At 45.7% G+C, this 20,721-nt stretch overlaps 1 protein-coding gene and 1 long non-coding RNA gene across 2 annotated transcripts in view; one reads left to right on the forward strand and one right to left on the reverse strand.

The window, feature by feature from the left end:
* ghra (growth hormone receptor a) overlaps window positions 1-20,721 on the forward strand; it is a 170,722-nt gene that overhangs the window by 21,763 nt on the left and 128,238 nt on the right. Inside the window, exon 2 of the mRNA XM_059974276.1 lies at window positions 19,917-20,004. Within this exon, the coding sequence (XP_059830259.1) occupies window positions 19,935-20,004 (70 nt within the window). The 5' untranslated portion in view covers window positions 19,917-19,934. The remainder of the gene's footprint in view (window positions 1-19,916; window positions 20,005-20,721) is intronic.
* The window catches only part of LOC132396593 (uncharacterized), a 28,746-nt gene continuing 15,724 nt past the window's right edge, over window positions 7,700-20,721 (reverse strand). Inside the window, exon 2 of the long non-coding RNA XR_009513033.1 lies at window positions 7,700-8,380. This is a non-coding gene — a long non-coding RNA (uncharacterized LOC132396593). The remainder of the gene's footprint in view (window positions 8,381-20,721) is intronic.

Genomic DNA, 20,721 nt, shown 5'->3' on the forward strand with positions numbered 1-20,721 from the left:
CTGGTTTATTTCATACCACTCAATCCAGTGTAGCTGATCCCCTAGTAGGCTCAACGACAACCTGCTCTAAAAAGCCATCTCTTGGTGGCATTCAACAAACTCACTGTCTTGAGATCCATTACCAACCTGATTTTCCCAATCAACTGGCATGTTCAAATTTCCCATGACTACCATAACTTTGCCCTTTTGACTCAACTTTTCTATTTCCTGATGTAACCCGTGGTCCACCTCCCAGCCACTGTTGGAAAGCCTGTATATAACTGCCATCACTGTCCTTTTACCTTTGCAGTTTCTTAAGTCAACCCACAAGGATTCAACATCTTCTGATCCTTTGTCACATCTTTCTACTGATTTGATGCCATTCTTTACCAGTAGAGATGCCACCCTCTCTGCCTACATTCCTATCCCTCTGATATATCGTGTAAGCTCAGACATTCAGCTCCCAACTACAACCATCCTTCAGCCATGATTCAGTGATGGCCACAACATCACACCTGACAATCTGTACTGCTGCCACAAAACAAGGAATTTCTCAATGACTGTCAGTGGTAGAAAGCCTGATACTGATTCTAGTTGCCTTTGAAATAGGTTAGGTAACTGTCCCTATTACAGATTGCTGTGGGACCAGAGTTGGCATTATACCATCCACCTCGTGCTGCCCAGCTAGATTCCTAACTAGTTTGGTACCTTGCATTTGTTTTCATCACACAGTTGCTATGAAAGAATTCACCAAATTTTCTTCTGGAAGTTTTAGAGAATGCCTTTAATATCCACAGTCTGGATACTTCCTCGCCTTTCCAAAGCTATTTAATCATTTTCATCAGATGTGACGTACCACTTGCATTCACGGTGAAGAATTAAAAATTTTCAATTTGTCCTTAATGATGGACTCAAGATGTCAGCCAAACAGCTTACTTTTAAGAACTCTACAACTCGTGTTCATGATATTTATTGCTTATTTTATTTAATTATTGTACTTGCCCAGTTTCTTGCCTTTTCACACTGGTTGTTATCTGATTCTGTTGTGTTTTTGTGAATACCCACAAGAAAATTAATCTCAGGATGGTATATGGTGATGTATATACATTTACTTTGAACTTTGAAATAGCTTCCAAGGTGATATTTTAGTGACAGATGGGTGATACCCTTCCACTTGTCCTGGCCAACGCTGAGCTTTCAGCCTTCGTAGGTTTTAAAGGTGATACTGTGGGCACTTGAAGTGTGTGGGTAAATTATGCGACAATAGTTACTGCAATTTTGATAAATAGTTCATTGGCTGGAAGTGTGATGGGAATGCAGAGCTCAGGGAGTGCACTCTAATTCTGAACTGGGATAGGAAGAAGGAAGCGATTCTCCTGACTTTTAAGTATTCTCTGAGTGCTGTGTTTGAAAGCAGGACCCAAGTATAACAAGGCTGTGTGCTGAGTTTGACTTTGGGAGAATTGAACAGTTCTACGGTCAGCTGTTAAATGTAAGTCAATAGCGTAATAAATCAACTCATTTGCTGGCAACTCTGTGTGTAAACAGCACAGCCAGTTTGCATTTCACTTGGCTTGTGAATCCAGTCCAGACGCATTCTGTTTTGTGAAGTCTTTTTACTTAAAACCTAAATAACAATATGAGACCTGAGGGACAAAACTGTGCTGGGGATAAAACAGCTGGTGCATACTAGTTAGTCTCGTTTATGTCAAGGCTTCTTTTTAAAAAAAATATTTATTTATTAATTAATTTTTTTAAAATTACGAAGAATAAGTGTAATGAAAAATTAGTAAGAAAAAGAAAAATAATATTAATCCTCCCCCCTCCCCTTAACCCTCCCCCTCCCAACCCTTATCTAAAGAAAGGAAAAAAAGAAAGAAAGAAAGAAGAAAAAGATTGCCTGGATATTGGAGGACTCCATGGAGTTCAAAATAATTTTAATATTTATTTTTACCTTCCCCAATTACTTTATAATTTTATCTTCAAAGGACCTATATATTTAATATCATCTTTTGTAGGTATGGGAGCCAAATTTTCAAAAATATATCATATTCATTTCTTAGATTATATGTAATTTTTTCAAGTGGAATACAACTATATATTTCATTATTCCAACGATCCATAGTTAAATATAAATCAGATTTCCAAGTAACTGCGATAACTTTTTTAGCTACTGCCAATGCAATTTTTATAAATCTTTTCTGATACTTATTCAATTTAAATTTCGGTATTGTCCCTTCAATATCTCCTAATAAAAATAATATTGGACTATGTGGGAGTTGTACTCCAGTAATTTGTTCCAATAAAAGTCTTAGATTTATCCAAAATGGTTGAATTTTAAAACAAGACCAAGTAGAATGTAAAAAAGTACCAATTTCTTGATTACATCAAAAACATTGGTCAGACATATTTGAATTTAATCTGTTTATTTTCTGTGGTGTTATATATAATTGATGTAAAAAATAATATTGTATTAATCTAAGTCGAACATTTATTGTATTTATCATACTATCAGAACATAATCTTGACCAACTTTTTCTATCAATTTTAACATTCAAATCAGATTTCCATTTTTGTCTTGATTTATGAATTCCAGATTCAATTGTCTGTTTTTGAATCAAATTGTGCATACAAGATGTAAATTTTTAAATTTTTCCTTTTTGAATTAATATTTCTATTTCACTAAGTTTTGGCATCAACTTTGTTTGACCCAGCTTTTCTCGTAAATAAGCCTTTAATTGAAAATAACAGAAAAGAGTGTTGTTTGATATTTTATATTTATTTTTTAATTGATCAAACGACATCAATATACCTCCTTCAAAACAATCACCTATATATTTAATCCCCTTTTGGAACCAATTATGTAAAAGTTTATTATCCATTGTAAAAGTAATAAGCCTATTTTGAATTAAAGTTCTTTTTGCTAATAAAGATTTCTTTATCTCATCGTCCATATTTACCTTATTCCATAAATCAATCCATTGTCTTAGTATAGGAGATTCTTTTTTTTTCCCCCGTATCTATTTGGATTCCAATTTGGTATATAAAATCTTCTGGTATGTTTTCTCCTATCTTATCTAATTCTACTCTAATCCATGCCGGTTTTTCTTCATCAAAAAAAAGACGCAATAAATCTAAGTTGATTTGCTTTATAATAATTCTTAAAATTTGGAAGTTGTAACCCTCCTAAATCAAATTTACATGTCAATTTTTCCAATGATATTCTTGACATCTTTCCTTTCCAAAGAAATTTCCTTACATATTTATTCAGTTCTTGAAAAAACTTCTGAGGTAATTGTATTGGTAAAGTTTGAAATAAATATTGCAATCTAGGAAATATATTCATTTTTACAGCATTAACTCTATCTATTAATGTTATTGGTAACATCATCCATTTATCAAGATCCTCTTTTATTTGTTTTAATAATGGCAAATAATTTTGTTTATATAAATTTTTTACATCATTATCAACTCTAATACCTAAATATTTTATCCCGTTTATTGACCATTGAAATTGAGTTACTAATCGACATTGATTATAATTTCCTTTGGTAAGGGGTAAAATTTCACTTTTATCCTAGTTTACTTTATACCCTGATACTTTCCCATATTCTTCCAAACTAAAAGATAATCTTTGCAAAGATTGCAATGGGTTTGTTAAATAAATCAAAACATCATAAGCAAATAAATTAATCTTGTATTCTTCTTGATTAACTCTAAAGCCCCCAATGTCTGAATCTGTTCTAATTAATTCAGCTAATGGTTCTATCGCCAATACAAATAAAGCAGGTGATAATGGGCAGCCTTGTCTAGTTGACCTCGTTAAGCAAAATGGTGTTGAAATTTGACCATTTGTAACTACTTTAGCTTGAGGATTAGTATTTAGTTTTAATCCATTGTATAAAAGATTTTCCTAACTCATATTTTTCCAATACCTTAAACAAAAAATCCCATTCCAATCTATCAAATGCTTTTTCTGCATCCAAAGCAACTGCCACACTCATTTCCTCTCTTTTTTGTGCCAAATGAATTATACTAAGTAACCAGGTTATATTATCCATTGACCGTCTATTTTTAATAAAACCTGTTTGATCCATATGTATTAATTTTGGTAAATATTTAGATATTCTATTAGATAAAATTTTTGCTATTATTTTATAATCTGTATTCAACAAAGAAATAGGTCTATATGATGTTGGTTTTAAAGGATCTCTACCTTTTTTTGGCAATACAGTTATGATGTCAAGGCTTCTGAGTCATTGTAGGAGTAACTGAGAACTGAAGGAGGTGATTGAGCCGTGGATTTGAAGGGTGGTTCAAGTTACACCCCTTCTGGTGGTTCTGCGGCTATTTTGAAATGGTGAATTATTTCCAGCTCAGATGTAGGAATGCTATGGGCTGTAGATTACAGATTGTGAATTTGTAGAGTAATTCTTTATTAGAGTTACAGAACAACACAGAATGGATTCAGGCCCTTCGGTCCAACCATTTCATGCTGGCCACAGTGCCCACCCCCTAATCCTAATTCCTTCATTCAGCCCAAATCCCTCCACGTACTTGTGAAGTGCTCCTTAAGTGATGCTGTTGTACCCGCATCGTCCATTTCCTTGGGCAGCTTGTCCCATACACTCTGTATGGAAAAAATTCTCCTGGGTACACTTTAAACCTTCCCTATCTCACCCTAAATCTTGGCTTCCTAGTCTCAGATACTCTTACTCTCAGGAAAAGACAAACTTCCACCCACCATGATTGTAAACTTTGCTATAAGGTCGCCCCTTTATACCTGGATATTCCGAGGAATAAACCCAGCCTGGCCAGCCAGTCAGCCATTCTTGTCTGGCGCGTGGTGTCAGGATTGGCCTCCTTTCGGATTAACCGGGTCACAATATGAACGTCCCTGACTCGACCCTTGTGTTTTTTACGAGGCCGAGTGGCTAGCTCGAAGCTCAACCCGGCTCGGGGGTGGCCCGACTTGGATTCGAACTCGGGAGCCTTCACTCCGGAGTCTGGTGCTGATGTCCTTGCGCCACCAGCCACAACAAGGTGACCAAACTGGACACAGTACTCTAGCACTCACAGACTGCAACGTGGTGTCCCAGCTCCTGTATTCAGTGCATTGACTGATGAAGGCCAGTGTGCTAAATGTCTGGCTGCTTATGGTTCTGCATTCAACAAACTACGCACTCGTACTCCCTTGTCCCTCTGTCTCAGTACGTATCAGAGCAGAACACCTACGCTGGTTCAACTATCGAAGGGACGGAGGAGGGGTTCCTTTTTCCAGAGTGTGGTGAACCTGTGGAACTCGTTGCCGTGGAGCCCAGCTCATTGGGTGTATTTAAAGCAGAGGTTGATATGTAACTCAAGCAAAATGCTGGAGGAACTCAACAGATCAGCAGTGTCTCTGGAAATGAATAAATAGTCAATGTTTTGGGCTGTGACCCTTTTGATTAGTAAGATTGTTGGAAATTACAGGGAGAAGGCAGAAAATGGGGTTGACAGGAAAAATAAATCAGCCCTGATTGAATAGTGGGGCAGACCTAATGGGGCAAGTGGCCTAATTCTACTCCTATGACTTATGGTCTTATAGACTGTGCATTTCTCTTGAGGAAAGTGCTCCTATTTGGCAGAAAGATTGTGAGAATATGGAGAAATGTTAACTCCCAATACCTGTGGTTAAGTTACCTCAGACTTGACGCGTACTCAGTGACCTTTTATTTTTCCTGCGATTGAGTTTCAATCTGTGTTGACAGGTACACAAGGATATTAATTTGCACAAGACAGGTTTGGCTGACAATTGGAATAGGAGACTCAAGGTTGCACAGCAGTTTGCGTGAATTTATAGAATCATAGAAAATTTCAGCACAGAAACAGCCCATCTAATCTGTGCTAACCCATTTAAACTGCCTAATTTAATTAATTTAGGAGTTGGTAATGGAGGCAGTAGTTAGGGTAGCCCAGTGCTCCAATTGTAAGATGTGGGAAGTCAGGGACAGCACAATTGTCCCTGATGACTACCCCTGCAAAAGGTATATCCAGCTGCAGCTCCTGACAAACCGAGTTAGGGAACTGGAGCTGGAGCTGGATGAACTTCAGATCATTTGGGAGGCAGAGGCAGAAATAGACAGGAGTTTCAGGGAGATGGTCACCCCTAGGAGTCAGGAGACAGGTAGTTGGATGACTGTCAGGAGAGGGAAGGGGAATAGACAGGAAGAGCAGAGCACCCCTGTGGCCGTTCCCATCAATAGTACGTATACCGTTTTGGATACTGTTGGTGGGGACGACCTACCAGGGACAAGTTGCAGTGGTTGTGTCTCTGGCACCGAGACTGGACCCTCAGCTCAGAAAGGAAGGAGGGAAAAGAGGAGAGCAGTAGTAATAGGGGATTCGATAGTTAGGGGGACAGATAAGAGGTTCTGTGGGAGAGATCGAGAATCCCGATGGTCTGTTGCCTCCCTGGTGCCAGTGTCCGCGATATCTTGGTTTGAGCTCTCAGTATTCTCAGTAGAGAGGGTGAGCAGCCAGATGTTGTGGTCCACGTGGGGACCAATGACATAGATAGGAATAGGGATGAGGTCCTGAAGAAGGAATATTGGGAGTTAGGAAAGAAGTTAAAAAGTAGGACCTCAAGGGTGGTAATCTCGGGATAGCTGCCTGTGCCACGAGACAGAGAGGGTAGGAACAGGAAGTTATGGCAGATGAATGCGTGGCTGAAGAGTTGGTGCAGGGGGCAGGGGTTCAGATTTCTGGATCATTGGGATCTCTTCTGGGGACGGTCTGACCTGTACAAAAAGGACGGGCTGCACCTGAACTGGAAAGGGACCAATATCCTGGCGGGCAGGTTTGCTGGAGCTGTTGGGGAGGGTTTAAACTAGTTTGGCAGGGAGTGGGAATCAGAATGTGAGTGCAGAGATTAGGGTAGAAGGACAAGGGCATGATGCTATGTGTTCTGAGTTGGTGAGGAAGGACAGGCAGGGGACAAAACATAAATGTAGCCAGTTAGAGGGGTTGAAATGTGTCTATTTCAATGCTAGGAGTATTAGGAATAAAGGGGATGAACTTCGAGCATGGATCAGTACATGGAACTACGATGTTGTGGCCGTTACTGAAACTTGGCTGGAGGAAGGGCAGGATTGGCTGATGCAGGTACCAGGGTTTAGGTGTTTTAAAAGGAATAGGATGGGAGGTGGAAAAGGGGGGGAGTGGCATTGCTGGTCAGGGATGGTTTCACGGCTATAGAAAGGGAGGACGCTGCAGAGGGAGTGTCCACGGAGTCGGTGTGGGTGGAAGTCAGAAATAGGGAGGAAATAGTGCTGGGAGTGGTCTATAGGCCGCCGAATAGCCCTCGGGACACCGAGGAGCAGATAAGCAGGCAGATTTTAGAATGGTGAAGGAAATACAGGGTTGTAGTTATGGGTGATTTCAACTTCCCTCATATTGACTGGCACCTCCTGAGTGCAAGGAGGATAGATGGGGCTGAGTTTGTCAGGTGTGTTCAAGAAGGATTCCTGACACAGTATGTGGACCGGCCGACGAGAGGAGAGGCTATACTGGATCTAGTTCTGGGTAATGAACCTGGTCAGGTGACAGACCTCTTGGTGGGGGAGCATTTTGGTGAGAGTGACCACAACTCCCTTAGCTTCAGCGTAGCTATGGAAAAGGATTAAAATAGACAAAATGGGAAAGTGCTTAACTGTACATAATACTCCAAATCAGGCCTCACCAATGTTCAGTGGTTCAGTTTAATATCAGATAATGTATACAGTATACAACCTGAAATTCTTACTCTTCACTGACATCCATGAAAGGGAAGAGAGAAAAAAACCCAAAGAATGAATGACAGAAAACATTGGAACTCCACCCCTCCCATGTACAAGCAGCAGCAAAATCATTAACCCACCTGTTCCCCCCCCCACCACACACCACGCCAGCAATAGCAAAGCCACCAGAGACCATGATCTCGAGTCCCATCAAAGTACTGTCCGTCCCAACACTTGACCATCTCAACAGGCCCTCTCGCTCACTAACAAGGGTGAGAGAAAGAGATATTGCTCCCGCCACAGTGAGAGGGGAGGTCAGCAGCTTGCTCTTCTGATGTGCAGCGTCACTTACTCGAGTTCCCCCATCTCGAGAACCAAACTCTCACTCATCGTTGTGAGGGAGAGAGATATTGCTGGAATGCAGAGGCCTCTGACAGCTGTCTCAATGTTAAGATCACCCATGACAGTTCCATCAGTGACATCGGCGAGGAATTGGATCATCCACAGGGCCGCATTCCCTAGGTGCATGTTTTCGAGGCCGCTCCTCGGGATCCCAAAATGCAGGCTGCTCGGCGAGTTCCGAAAGCCTCCTACCATGAAGAACGTAGTTTGAGTACATGGACTCCGACAGGACCCCTGCCAGCCTGAAAATGTAAGATAAAAATATGAGAAAAGGAGATTTAAACTGTTTCACCGACAAAACAGGAAGAAGTCACTCAGGTCCGCAAAGACCTTTGGCACCATCTTTAGTTCCTCCTGTTCCACATTTTGTATAGTATCTTATACAACTTAAACATGACATCCCATTTCATCTTCTCAGTACTTTGATTTAATGAAGGCCATGTGCTGAAAGCTTTCTTTATGACGCAATTTATGATGCCATTTTCAACAGATTAAATACCTGTATTCCCAGATCCCTCCTCAGCACCCTACCATTCACTGTGTAAGACGTACCTCGGTTGGTCCTACTGAAGAGCAAAACCTCTCACTTGTCTGCATTAAACTCCATCTGCCATTTTTCAGCCCATTTTCCCACCTGATGTAGATCCCTCTGCAAGCTTTGATAGTCTTCCTCATTGTCCACTACACCCCAGTCTTGGTTCATTCGCAGATTTGCTGATCCAGTTAACCTCATTATCATCCAGATCACTGATTTAGTTGACAAACAACAAACCCAGCATTGATCCCTGTGGCACACTACCAGTCACAGGCCTCCAGTCAGAGAGGCAACCATCTGCTACCACTCTCTGGCTTCTCACAAAGCAAATGTCTAATCCAATTTACTACCTCATCCTGAATGCCGAGCGACTGAAACTTTTTGACCAACCTCCCATGTGGGATCTTGTCAAATGCCTTACAAAAGTCCGTGTTGGAACAATTTCCACAGTCTTACCTTCATCCGCTTTCCTGGAAAACTGTAAAATTGGTTTGACACGACCTACCACACATGAAGCCATGCTGACTATCCTTAATGAATCCATCTCTATCCAAATAGTTATATATCTGGTTCCTTGGATACCTTCCAATAGCTTTCTCCCAACTGATGTCAGACTCACTGCTTTATGTTTGGAGCCTTTTTTAAACAGCAGTAAAACATTGGCTATCCTCCAATCCTCTGGTACCTCTCCTGTTGCTAAAGATGTATTAAATACCTCTGCTAGGGCCCCAGCAATTCCTGCACTTGCCTCCCACAGGGTCCGAGTGAACACCTTGTCAGGCCCTGGGGATTTATCCACCCTGATTTGCCTCAGGACAGGAAAACATCTATTCCTCTGTACTCTGTACAGGGCCCATGAAGTCGCTGCTGCTTTGCCTCACATCTGTAGACTCTGTGTCCATCTCCCGAGTAAATATAAATGTAGAAAATTATTTCACGATCTCCCCCGTCTCTTTTGGCTCCACACATGGATTACCATTCTGATCTTCCAGAGGACCAATTTTGTCCCTTGTAATCCTTTTGCTCTTTATCTCAGTTATGTCAGCAAGGATGGTTTAACCATGCCAGAGGGCATAAGTAAGGAAAATAATAAAGAAAATATCAAAAGTGAAGACACTGTACCTGAATGCATGGCACATTCGTAAATGTTCTAATAGGTTATTTCTTCAAAAGGTAAGTATTTTCCAGCTCCTCTGGTCTGGAGCTTAGTGCCTTGTTGGGCAGTTTCAGAGTGCACTCTGATTCTGGTCCCATTACTGCGGGACTAGAATCAGCAGGGAAGCACATTTCCTTTCCTTAGGATTTCTCTTTACTATTTGTGAGCCGATGGTTTTGTGATCATCGGTACTGATTCTAGATCTTAAAGATGAAAGATTTGCTTTTATGTGTCAAATGCATATTGAAACATCAAAACATACAGTTTGCGTCAATGACCAACCCTGTCCGAGGATGTGCTGAGACCAGTGTGCAAGTGTCACCACCAAAACAACATGCCTGCAACTTATAACCCCAGCCCATATGGAGTACCCAGGGAACCCACGCGATCGCGGGCAGAAGATGCACATTCCTTGCGGGCAGTGGTGGGAACTGAACCCGATCGTCAGTGCTGTAAAGCTGTCTCACCATGCTGCTTTTTAATTCAATTTTTATTTTAATTATTGGGAGGCCGGGGAGGAGTACAAACTGTTTAGGGATAGGTGAGACCAGGTGACAGGAAAGGTAGGTGGGTATGGGGGGAGGATGAAGTGAGATTCTGGGAGGGGATAGGTGAGACCAGGTGACAGGAAAGGTAGGTGGGTATGGGGGGAGGATGAAGTGAGATTCTGGGAGGGGATAGGTGAGACCAGGTGAGGGGGAAGGTAGGTGGGTATGGGGAGAGGATGAAGTGAGATTCTGGGAGGGGATAGGTGAGACCAGGTGAGGGGGAAGGTAGGTGGGTGTGGTGGGGGAGGATGAAGTGAGATGTTGGGAGGGGATAGGTGAGACCAGGTGAGGGGGAAGGTAGGTGGGTATGGGGAGAGGATGAAGTGAGATTCTGGGAGGGGATAGGTGAGACCAGGTGAGGGGGAAGGTAGGTGGGTGTGGTGGGGGAGGATGAAGTGAGATGTTGGGAGGGGATAGGTGAGACCAGGTGAGGGGGAAGGTAGGTGGGTGTGGGGGGAGGATGAAGTGAGATGTTGGGAGGGGATAGGTGAGACCAGGTGAGGGGAAAGGTAGGTGGGTATGGGGAGAGGATGAAGTGAGATTCTGGGAGGGGATAGGTGAGACCAGGTGAGGGGGAAGGTAGGTGGGTGTGGTGGGGGAGGATGAAGTGAGATGTTGGGAGGGGATAGGTGAGACCAGGTGAGGGGGAAGGTAGGTGGGTGTGGGGGGAGGATGAAGTGAGATGTTGAGAGGGGATAGCTGAGACCAGGTGAGGGGAAAGGTAGGTGGGTATGGGGGGGGGGAGGATGAAGTGAGAAGCTAGGAGGAGACAGGTGGAAAATGTAAAGAGCTGATGAAGAAGGAATGTGATTGGAATGGAGAGTGGACCATGGGAGTCAGGGAAGGAGGAGAGACACTACAGGGAGGTGATGGACAAGTGAGGAGAAGAGAAGGGGTGAGAGGGGAACCAGAATGGGGAACTGAAAAAGAGAGAAAGAGGAGGGGGACAACTCCTTCCCTTTCACAATAGACAGCAGGTGCAGGAGTAGACCATTCGGCTCTTCGAGCCAGCACCGTCATTCAATGTGATCGTGGCTGACCATCCACAATCAGTACCCTGTTCCTGCCTTCTCCCCCATCTCTTATTCTGACATCTCTCCCTTCCTTTCCACTCCTGGCCCAAAATATTGACTGTTGGTTCATTTCCATTGTTGGTGTCTGACCTGCTGAGTTCCTCCAGCATTTTGTGCGTGTTGCAGTCCTTGGACAGAACGTGTGGAGTACAGGCAGAAATGGGCCCTTTGGCCCACGATGGGTGTGCTGACCATGATGTTTTTGCAAATGCAATTAAATCCTGTCTCTCATAATACCCTCCAGTAAGTTTTCCACACTGATATTCCCACAAGTCTGTAGTTTTCCTAGCTAAACCCCACTACCCAGATGTATGAAAACAACTGAGGATGGAGAGGAATAAACAGTGGATATACTGAGCTAACTGAAATGTCGACTGTTCATTTCCACAGGTGCTTCCTGTCCAGTTGAGTTCTTCCAGTATTTTGTGTGTGTGACTGGATTCAAATGCCCATTCCTGATACCCCTCCTGTTTGCTGACCAGACCTTTATTACGTATTTTTAACCAAGGATGGTAATCCTGCAGGCCTTGCTCGTTATTGTAACTAGAACATGCTGGTTTAGACTCCTGAAAGCATCCCACTTTTTGGATGTCCCTTTGCATGCTAACTCTACGTCCCAAGCAACTTTTGCAAATGCTGTCTGATGCCATCATAATGAGCCTTTTGGGCTTTTGTCTGGAGCGCCAGCCCTGCGTCTTTCCGTCACTCAGCTGACAAACCAGTTCATTATTGTCACAGGTACCGAGTTACAGTGGAAAAACTTGTCTTGCATATTGTTCATACCGATCATTTGATCACTGCAGTGCTGAGAAGTTATTCAGCTTTAAGTTCAAGTGTTATTGAACCATTCACATGAAAACAGCCAAAACAAAACAGCATTCCATAAGATATAGGGGCAGAATTAGGCCACTTGGCCCACCGAGTGCTCCACCATTTCATCATGGCTGACCCAATTTTCCTCTCAGCACCAATCTCTGGCCTTCTCTCTGCATTCCTTCATGCCCTGAGCAATCGAGGATCTGTCACCATCTGCCTTAAATATACATAAGGGCTCGGTCTTCACCACTGCCTGTGGCAAAGAATTCCACAGATTCACTACACTGGCTGAAGAACAACTTCTTCTCTGTTCTAAAAGCATGTTCCTCTATTCAGAGGTTGTGCTCTCTGATCTTAAGACTTTCCCACGATATGAAACATCCTCTCCATATCCAAGGTCTTTCAACATAAGATAGGTTTCAATGAAGTCCCCCCTCATTCTTCTGAATTCTAGTGAATACAGGCCCAGAGCTGTCATATGACAAGCAGTTTAATCCTGGGATCATTTTTGTGAACAAGAGAAAATCTGTAGATGGTGGACCCTCCGCAGTTTCAACACATCCTTTCTCCGATAAGGGGCCCAAAAGTGCTCACAGTACTCCAAGTGAGGCCTCACTAGTGCTTTATAAAATCTCACTATTACATGCTGCTTTTATATTCTTGTCCATTCTATCACAAAGTTCCTCTGGGGCCAAGGTACAAATCGCAGTACCTACAGTCATACACAACATGTAGCACATATAGCTCATATAATTACAACAGTAAAACATACATGTACAAAAATTTAACGAATAATAATAATACAGCCCAATCTGTGAGTGACATGGCCTTTAGACGGACGTTGTCTTGGAGACATGTCAGCTGCAGCACTTGTTCATCTTGCGCAGGTGTAGCTGCAGAGCAACGTGATGAAGCTTGTCATCCCAGGAGTGAACACTGGAGGGCAGTGAGGGGGTGGTCCCCCAACCCATCCTGATTCCAGTGGCACACAGCCAGCTCCTTCCGTCAGCTCCCCAACTGTCCGTCTCACCAGTGAACCATGAATCACACTCTCATTACCAATGTCCATCAGGAACTTGTGATCACTATAAGAAGTCCAAGCCAATCATTTTCACTGTTTGCTTGGACTGTGCACCGCCGCGGTGCATTTTTTACCTTGTCCAAGATTAAGCAATGAGGGTTTGCAGAATACAGTTGCAGGGAAAGAGCAGAGCAGGCAGACCATTAGATGCAAAATTATAACCAGGTAGATTGTGAGGCCAAGAATCATTTTATTCCCCTGGGGAACTGTCCAGTAGTCTTTATGACAGCAGAGTAGAAGCTGTCCTTGAACCTGGTGCGAGATGCTTTCAGGCTTTTGTAACTTCTGCCTGATGGAAAAGAGGAGATAAGAGAGAATGTCCAAAATGGGTGGGGTTTTTAATTATGTTGGCTGCTTTACCGAGGCAACAAGAAGTGTAGATGAGTACGTGGAGGAGAGGCTGGTTTCTGATGTGCTGAGCTGTGTCAGGGAGAGTGTGTGTTCGGGTCGAGGTGTAGACAGAGTCGATGGAGGAGAGGCTGGTTTCTGTGATGTGCTGAGCTGTGTCAGGGAGAGTGTGTGTTCGGGTCGAGGTGTAGACAGAGTTGATGGAGGAGAGGCTGGTTTCTGTGATGTGCTGAGCTGTGTCAGGGAGAGTGTGTGTTCGGGTCGAGGTGTAGACAGAGTCGATGGAGGGGAGGCTGGTTTCTGTGATGTGCTGAGCTGTGTCAGGGAGAGTGTGTGTTCGGGTCGAGGTGTAGACAGAGTCGATGGAGGAGAGGCTGGTTTCTGATGTGCTGAGCTGTGTCAGGGAGAGTGTGTGTTCGGGTCGAGATGTAGACAGAGTCGATGGAGGAGAGGCTGGTTTCTGATGTGCTGAGCTGTGTCAGGGAGAGTGTGTTCGGGTCGAGGTGTAGACAGAGTCGATGGAGGAGAGGCTGGTTTCTGATGTGCTGAGCTGTGTCAGGGAGAGTGTGTTCGGGTCGAGGTGTAGACAGAGTCGATGGAGGAGAGGCTGGTTTCTGATGTGCTGAGCTGTGTCAGGGAGAGTGTGTGTTCGGGTCGAGGTGTAGACAGAGTCGATGGAGGAGACGCTGGTTACTGTGATGTGCTGAGCTGTGTCAGGGAGATTGTGTGTTCGGGTCGAGGTGTAGACAGAGTCGATGGAGGAGAGGCTGGTTTCTGATGTGCTGAGCTGTGTCAGGGAGTGTGTGTGTTCGGGTCGAGGTGTAGACTGAGTCGATGGAGGAGAGGCTGGTTTCTGCGATGAGCTGAGCTGTGTCAGGGAGAGTGTGTGTTCGGGTCGAGGTGTAGACAGAGTTGATGGAGGAGAGGCTGGTTTCTGTGATGTGCTGAGCTGTGTCAGGGAGAGTGTGTGTTCGGGTCGAGATGTAGACAGAGTCGATGGAGGAGACGCTGGTTACTGTGATGTGCTGAGCTGTGTCAGGGAGATTGTGTGTTCGGGTCGAGGTGTAGACTGAGTCGATGGAGGAGAGGCTGGTTTCTGCGATGAGCTGAGCTGTGTCAGGGAGAGTGTGTGTTCGGGTCGAGGTGTAGACTGAGTCGATGGAGGAGAGGCTGGTTTCTGCGATGAGCTGAGCTGTGTCAGGGAGAGTGTGTGTTCGGGTCGAGGTGTAGACAGAGTCGATGGAGGGGAGGCTGGTTTCTGTGATGTGCTGAGCTGTGTCAGGGAGAGTGTGTGTTCGGGTCGAGGTGTAGACAGAGTCGATGGAGGGGGGGCTGGTTTCTGATGTGCTGAGCTGTGTCAGGGAGAGTGTGTGTTCGAGTCGAGGTGTAGACAGAGTTGATGGAGGGGGGGCTGGTTTCTGTGACGTGCTGAGCTGTGTCAGGGAGAGTGTGTTTGGGTCGAGGTGTAGACAGAGTCGATGGTGGAGAGGCTGGTTTCTGTGATGTGCTAAGCTGTGTCGGAGAGAGTGTCTGTTTGGGTCGAGGTGTAGACAGAGTCGATGGAGGGGAGGCCGGTTTCTGTGATGTGCTGAGCTGTGTCAGGGAGAGTGTGTGTTCGGGTCGAGGTGTAGACAGAGTCGATGGAGGGGAGTCTGGTTTCTGTGACGTGCTGAGCTGTGTCAGGGAGAGTGTGTGTTCGGGTCGAGGTGTAGACAGAGTCGATGGAGGAGAGGCTGGTTTCTGATGTGCTGAGCTGTGTCAGGGAGAGTGTGTGTTCGGGTCGAGGTGTAGACAGAGTCGATGGAGGAGAGGCTGGTTTCTGATGTGCTGAGCTGTGTCAGGGAGAGTGTGTGTTCGGGTCGAGGTGTAGACAGAGTCGATGGAGGAGAGGCTGGTTTCTGATGTGCTGAGCTGTGTCAGGGAGAGTGTGTGTTCGGGTCGAGGTGTAGACAGAGTTGATGGAGGAGAGGCTGGTTTCTGTGATGTGCTGAGCTGTGTCAGGGAGAGTGTGTGTTCGGGTCGAGGTGTAGACAGAGTCGATGGAGGAGAGGCTGGTTTCTGATGTGCTGAGCTGTGTCAGGGAGAGTGTGTGTTCGGGTCGAGGTGTAGACAGAGTCGATGGAGGAGAGGCTGGTTTCTGTGATGTGCTGAGCTGTGTCAGGGAGAGTGTGTGTTCGGGTCGAGGTGTAGACAGAGTCGATGGAGGAGAGGCTGGTTTCTGATGTGCTGAGCTGTGTCAGGGAGAGTGTGTTCGGGTCGAGGTGTAGACAGAGTCGATGGAGGAGAGGCTGGTTTCTGTGATGTGCTGAGCTGTGTCAGGGAGAGTGTGTGTTCTTGTCGAGGTGTAGACAGAGTCAATGGAGGAGAGGCTGGTTTCTGATGTGCTGAGCTGTGTCAGGGAGAGTGTGTGTTCGGGTCGCGGTGTAGACAGAGTCGACGGAGGGGAGGCTGGTTTCTGTGATGTGCTGAGTTGTGTCAGGGAGAGTGTGTGTTCGGGTCGAGGTGTAGACAGAGTCGATGGAGGAGACGCTGGTTTCTGATGTGCTGAGCTGTGTCAGGGAGAGTGTGTGTTCGGGTCGAGGTGTAGACAGAGTCGATGGAGGAGAGGCTGGTTTCTGCGATGAGCTGAGCTGTGTCAGGGAGAGTGTGCGTTCGGGTCGAGGTGTAGACAGAGTCGATGGAGGAGAGACTGATTTCTGTGACGTGCTGAGCTGTGTCAGGGAGAGTGTGTGTTCGGGTCGAGATGTAGACAGAGTCGATGGAGGGGAGGCTGGTTTCTGATGTGCTGAGCTGTGTCAGGGAGAGTGTGTGTTCAGGTCGAGGTGTAGACAGAGTCGATGGAGGAGAGGCTGGTTTCTGTGATGTGCTGAGCTGTGTCAGGGAGAGTGTGTTCGGGTCGAGGTGTAGACAGAGTCGATGGAGGAGATGCTGGTTTCTGATGTGCTGAGCTGTGTCAGGGAGAGTGTGCGTTCGGGTCGAGGTGTAGACAGAGTCGATGGAGGAGAGGCTGGTTTCTGACGTGCTGAGCTGTGTCAGGGAGAGTGTGTGTTTGGGTCGAGGTGTAGACAGAGTCGATGGAGGAGACGCTGGTTTCTGATGTGCTGAGCTGTGTCAGGGAGAGTGTGTGTTCGGGTCGAGGTGTAGACAGAGTCGATGGAGGGGAGGCTGGTTTCTGATGTGCTGAGCTGTGTCAGGGAGAGTGTGCGTTCGGGTCGAGGTGTAGACAGAGTCGATGGAGGAGACGCTGGTTTCTGATGTGATGAGCTGTGTCAGGGAGAGTGTGTGTTCGGGTCGAGGTGTAGACAGAGTCGATGGAGGAGACGCTGGTTTCTGAAGTGCTGAGTTGTGTCAGGGAGTGTGTGTGTTCGGGTCGAGGTGTAGACAGAGTCGATGGAGGAGAGGCTGGTTTCTGTGACGTGCTGAGCTGCGTCAGGGAGAGTGTGTGTTCGGGTCGAGGTGTAGACAGAGTCGATGGAGGAGAGGATGGTTTCTGTGATGTGCTGAGCTGTGTCAGGGAGAGTGTGTGTTCGGGTCGAGGTGTGGACAGAGTCGATGGAGGAGAGGCTGGTTTCTGTTGTGCTGAGCTGTGTCAGGGAGAGTGTGTGTTCGGGTCGAGATGTAGACAGAGTCGATGGAGGGGAGGCTGGTTTCTGTGATGTGCTGAGCTGTGTCAGGGAGAGTGTGTGTTCGGGTCGAGGTGTAGACAGAGTCGATGGAGGAGACGCTGGTTACTGTGATGTGCTGAGCTGTGTCAGGGAGATTGTGTGTTCGGGTCGAGGTGTAGACAGAGTCGATGGAGGAGAGGCTGGTTTCTGATGTGCTGAGCTGTGTCAGGGAGTTTGTGTGTTCGGGTCGAGGTGTAGACAGATTCGATGGAGGAGAGGCTGGTTTCTGTGATGTGCTGAGCTGTGTCAGGGAGAGTGTGTGTTCGGGTCGAGGTGTAGACAGAGTCGATGGAGGAGACGCTGGTTACTGTGATGTGCTGAGCTGTGTCAGGGAGATTGTGTGTTCGGGTCGAGGTGTAGACAGAGTCGATGGAGGAGAGGCTGGTTTCTGATGTGCTGAGCTGTGTCAGGGAGAGTGTGTGTTCGGGTCGAGGTGTAGACTGAGTCGATGGAGGAGAGGCTGGTTTCTGCGATGAGCTGAGCTGTGTCAGGGAGAGTGTGAGTTCGGGTCGAGGTGTAGACTGAGTCGATGGAGGAGAGGCTGGTTTCTGCGATGAGCTGAGCTGTGTCAGGGAGAGTGTGTGTTCGGGTCGAGGTGTAGACAGAGTCGATGGAGGAGAGGCTGGTTTCTGTGACGTGCTGAGCTGTGTCAGGGAGAGTGTGTGTTCGGGTCGAGGTGTAGACAGAGTCGATGGAGGAGAGGCTGGTTTCTGTGATGTGCTGAGCTGTGTCAGGGAGAGTGTGTGTTCGGGTCGTGGTGTAGGCAGTGTTGATGGAGGAGAGGCTGGTTTCTGTGATGTGCTGAGCTGTGTCGGGGGACTGTGTGTTCCAGTCTGGAAGTGTAGACGAGTCCGTGGAGGGGGCGTAAACTGAAGCATGTGCAACACTCCCCTTCCTGTTGTTAACAACCAGCTCTTTTTATTTATGTCTTGCACTGTACTGCTGCCACAAAACAACAGGTTTCATGACACAGCCCTCCCAGCCATCGAGGATACTTTCAAATGGCGATGCATCCATCATTAAGGACTCCTGTCACCCAGGACATACCCTTTTCTGATCACTACCATCAGGGAGGAGGTAGAGGGGCCCAAAGACACACACTCGATGATTTAGGTACAGCTTGTTCGCTTCTGCTGTCAAATTTCAGAATGGTCCATGAATCCATGAATACTACCTCACAACTTTGCTGTTTCTTTGCACTGCTGATCGATACTTCTGTATTTCCCATCATTACACAGTAATTTTTCTCTGTATCGGAAGGTACTGCTGGAACAAAACAACAAATCTCACAACATAGGTCAGTGATGTTAAACCTGATTCTGACTATTGAGTCCCCTGTCATTACTGCTCACCACGACTTTGGCCTTCTTGCTGTACACAGAGCTCGTTGTGCTCTAAGTGACTGGCTGCTGTTGTTTTCTCTTGAGAGGCCACTCCTTCCCCCTCCCCCACCCTGAGGCTGTATCTACTGCCCTCCCCTCCGCGCAACACCAATGCCCTTTAACGGAGAATCCTACAAAACATATTGGATATGGCGCAGTCTATCATGGATAAATCCCTCCCCACCACTGAGCACATCTACATGGAGTGCTGTTGCAGGAAAGCAGCATCCATCATCAAGATCACCCACAGCCCAGGACACGCTGTCTTCTCACTGCTGCCATCAGGAAGGAGGTACAGGAGCCTCCAGACCCACACCACCAGGTTCAGGAACAGTTATTGCTTCTCAACCATCAGGGAGGAGGTACAGGAGCCTCCGGACCCACACCACCAGGTTCAGGAACAGTTATTACCCCTCAATCATCAGGCTCCTGAACCAGAGTGGTTAACTTCACCAACCTCATCACTGAACTGTTGCCACAACTAATGGACTCACTTTCAAGGACTTTTCATCTCATGTTCTCCATATTTATTGCTTATTTATTATTATTATTATTTTCTTTTTGTATTTGCACAACTTTTTGTCTTTTGCGCTTTGGTTGTTTGTGCATCTTGTAGTGTGTGGTTTTTCATTCAGTAGCCACTTCGTTAAGCACACCTGTTCATTAATGTAAATATTTGATCAGCCAATCATGTGGCGGCAACTCAATGCATTAAAGCATGCAGACACGGTCAAGAGGCTCAGTTGTTGTTCAGAACAAACATCAGAATGGGGGAGAAATGTGATCTGAGTGATTTTGGCCGGGGAATAATTGTTGGTGCCAGATGGGGTGGTTTGAGTATCTCAGAAACTGCTCACGTCCTGGGATTTTCACACACAACAGTCTCAAGAGTTTACAGGGAATGGTGTGAAAAACAAAAAAGAAAATCCATTAAGAGTCAGTTCTGTGCCTTGTTATTGAGAGAGTTCAGAGGCGAATGGTTCAAGCTGACGGGAAGGTGACTGTAACTCAGATAACCCCATGTTACAACAGTGGTGTGCAGAAGAGCATCTCTGTATTGGATTGGCTACAACTGCAGAAGACCACGAGCATGAACTCCTGTACTTAATAAAGAATCTGAAGCATGAAAGGGACATGCCTGTAGAATACTTAATGTTGGTCTTCCTCTTTGCAGGTCAATCTGGATTGAAAAATGGCTGCACCATGGTTAATCTGGTACTTGCTGGCTGTGGCTTTCATTGACTCTGCTCACTCCTTCGATGGTAAGTTAATTGTTGAGATTTTCTCAGTTATATGATTAAAATCAGGAAATCATCTTGTAACATTGTGGGTGAGCTAGATGCCCAGTTTTGTCTGTGTGGAGTTTGCACTTTCTCCCTGTGACCTTGTGGGTTTCTTGTGGGTCCTCTAATTTAGCTCCACATCTCACAAAATAATTGACTGGCATAAATGGAATCGTGTAGAATCTGGAGGCAGTTGCTGAAAATGCGGGGAGCATTAAATGGGATAAATCTCGAATTAAATAGGAGGCTGATGAACTCAGTTGTGCCTACTTAATATCTCACCCTGCTCTCCAGGCAACATGGCGGTCATAAAGCAAATGGGAGGCAGAGTCTGGGTTGCACCAGGAATACCATTAAGGATCAGGTAACGTGGGACCCGGGTATAAAAATGAAGAATTAATATAGGATCTCTAGAAAAACTGGTTGTGTTGGAGGCATTGTGTGCAAGAGGGGACAGATATAACAAGGATTACTGGAATCTGGAGAGGTGAGGGAAAGTGGGCATGTTCTCCTTGAAGTAGAGGACAATTGTGCTTCGGGACAACTGCAGCCCTTGCGAGCTGCGGCAGATATAATGAATGTGTCATTGACTCTGTGGATGTAAAGTTTATCATCAACATGAACCTATTAGTTTGCATGGTGATTTTTGTACTGTAAATTAACTCAAATCTTTGCAAGATCCACACAATTAATAGG

This window comes from Hypanus sabinus, chromosome 7 (assembly GCF_030144855.1).
Source record: "Hypanus sabinus isolate sHypSab1 chromosome 7, sHypSab1.hap1, whole genome shotgun sequence".
Classification (NCBI taxonomy): domain Eukaryota; kingdom Metazoa; phylum Chordata; class Chondrichthyes; order Myliobatiformes; family Dasyatidae; genus Hypanus; species Hypanus sabinus.